Source organism: Amblyraja radiata, chromosome 8, assembly GCF_010909765.2.
Source record: "Amblyraja radiata isolate CabotCenter1 chromosome 8, sAmbRad1.1.pri, whole genome shotgun sequence".
Classification (NCBI taxonomy): Eukaryota; Metazoa; Chordata; class Chondrichthyes; order Rajiformes; family Rajidae; genus Amblyraja; species Amblyraja radiata.
The window spans coordinates 65,386,193-65,388,505 of record NC_045963.1 but is presented as its reverse complement, the minus strand read 5'-3'; the positions used below and the strand labels follow the sequence as shown (position 1 = coordinate 65,388,505).

Below are 2,313 nucleotides of genomic sequence, written 5' to 3'. Positions count from 1 at the left end.
GTTAAACTGTGCGATCGTAATAATGAGTGAGAATATGTGGCGTCAATTTAAGTGAGTATAATTGTGCACATACAACCAATTTATGATTCCCCAAGCTAATGACATCCAAAGAGATTCCCTTCAAATATGGCCACAGTTGAAACAAACCCATCAAGTCAAACTGCCCCATGACTCTCGATAACACTGATTTCTCTAGTGGATTTCGGTCACTGTCCCGTCCCCAAAAATGAACAAAGAAAAATCAAGAAGTGAAGAGTTGGAGACTGACCGTGTTTGTGAGGGACAAGTGGGAATTGTGGCAAAGTTGCAGGAAAACTGCAGCAAGATTTAGGGTATGTACAAGAGGTGGCCTTAATCAGTCTAAAATGTGAGAGGAAGAGAGAGCAACAAGACCTGTGTGAGACGAGAACAAGGAAAGTTCTGGAAATTCCAACCTGAGATCGACACAGCTGGGAACTGTACGGGTGCACTTGATAAAATTTCTGATTCAGACAAGATGAGTGGCTGAGATGTTCCCTGTGAGGACGAGTTCAACCAGCTGGATGTCCAACTCCTCAACTCATCCAAGTGGTTCCCATTGTCAGCCATGTTGTGAGCTCTAATGGGTGACTGACTGGAGCCTCACTGCCTCTTTGATCCCATCTCCGGCCAATCCCTGAGGTAAAATATGGTCATCCCATTGCCATGGATGGACTGGGGAATTTCATTGCACCAGTTAATCCAATTCCACCCTCATTACAGCGTGTCCTTCACTGACAATGTGTCTGTTGGCCCCTTTGGACAGCCTAGTATTTCATGTCACCTGTTAAAATTACAATAATTAACAATCACACATCATCAGATTTATGTTGTTTGTTTTTCTCAACTTCACAGCTAACGTGGTCGCAATTGTAACACTATCACGTGGACGGTGTGGACTCTCCAAAGGTGTCACCTGGTATCTTGTGGCAATGGCAGTAGCGGATTTACTTGTCGTTGTATTTCAAGTAATTCTCATCAACTTAATTTCTGGATTTCCCCCTCCCAAATGCAACATCATATATTCTGCTGGTTACATGTCCGTGGCTTGCTCCGTCTGGCTCACTGTTGCCTTCACCTTTGACCGTACGGTGGCCATTTGCTTCGAGAAGCTGAAGACAAGATACTGCACTGAGAAAGGTGCAGCCATCGTTATTGCAGTGGTGAGTTTGCTAAGTGTGTTAACCAACATCCCCTGGTACTTCACGTACCGGTCACATTCCTGCAGCCCATCATTTGAGTTTGCCTATTCTCCGGTGTGGGCAGTCTTTGACTGGGGGCACCGCATTTTAACACCAATCGTCCCCTTCGTGCTGATCCTGCTGCTCAATGCTGTCACTGTCAGGCACATCCTGATGGCCAGTGTAGTCCGCAGGAAACTGAGGGGGCAGCAGAGCGGGGAGAGAAAGGACGACCCGGAGATAAAGAATCGAAGGAGATCCGTCATTTTGCTCTCCACCATATCGGCCAGTTTTATCCTGTTATGGGTGACACGGGTGGTTAGTCTATCAATTCTGCAAATTACTGGACGGTATGTGGCACGGTTTGTGTCTGACGTTGTGGTTGACCGCATAGGAACAATGCTTCAGTTATTCAGCTCCTGCACCAACATGTTTATTTATGCGGTCACTCAGAGGAAGTTCCGGGAGGAGGTGACAAATATCGTGAATTATCCCTTTAAGGCCATCCTGAAGTTCATTAAAGGTTATGGAGAGAGCTGAAAATTTTAACCCAGGACTGGTGGTAATGATATCGTTCCTGACCAGCAAACTGATGATTGAAGAAACAGATCAAAGTGCTTTGAAGATGGGAATCAGATCATTCAACATATAGTCAGCTGCAGGTTTCACCAGTGTTCATAAAATATACTTGAGAAAATAAGGAAAGCCTTTTACCTGTGTGTAGATTGGGGTATTGATTTTATTTAACTTGTTAATAACATTTTGTCAACAGTTGCTTTGATGTGAACTCCAGTCGGAATTGAAGGCGTATGAATCAATTGTAGGAAACTGTTGTGCAAAGAGGTGGATGTGTTGATCGTGGCTTTGTGGACCAGTCTGAAACAGCTGGTGGAGAGTCGGTACCTGGTCTCCAACTCTGCTGCCTTTTGTCCCCAGTGACGACGGGTAGAGATGGAAAGCAGACTTTCGCCTCTCCATCACTTACTTTACACAAGACCACAAAGGCACGATCTCCCAAGTCATCATCGCAGCAGAGAGAAATAAGCAATTGCATTGCGTGGTTTGGCTTCATGTTGTCATGGGAATATGGAATGGATGGATAATAAATGAAAAG

At 45.0% G+C, this 2,313-nt stretch overlaps 1 protein-coding gene across 1 annotated transcript; it reads left to right on the top strand.

Annotated features, from left to right (window-relative positions):
• The first annotated feature begins 950 nt into the window (after window positions 1-950).
• LOC116976522 (probable G-protein coupled receptor 139) lies at window positions 951-1,739 on the top strand. Its single transcript, XM_033026413.1, has one exon. It carries the CDS (start codon window positions 951-953, stop codon window positions 1,737-1,739), a length of 789 nt encoding a protein of 262 aa, XP_032882304.1.
• The last annotated feature ends 574 nt before the right edge of the window (window positions 1,740-2,313 follow it).

What these genes read in the sequence shown, in the direction of transcription:
- LOC116976522 (XM_033026413.1), top strand. Translation starts at nt 951, where the DNA reads ATGGCAGTAGCGGATTTACTTGTCGTTGTATTTCAAGTAATTCTCATC.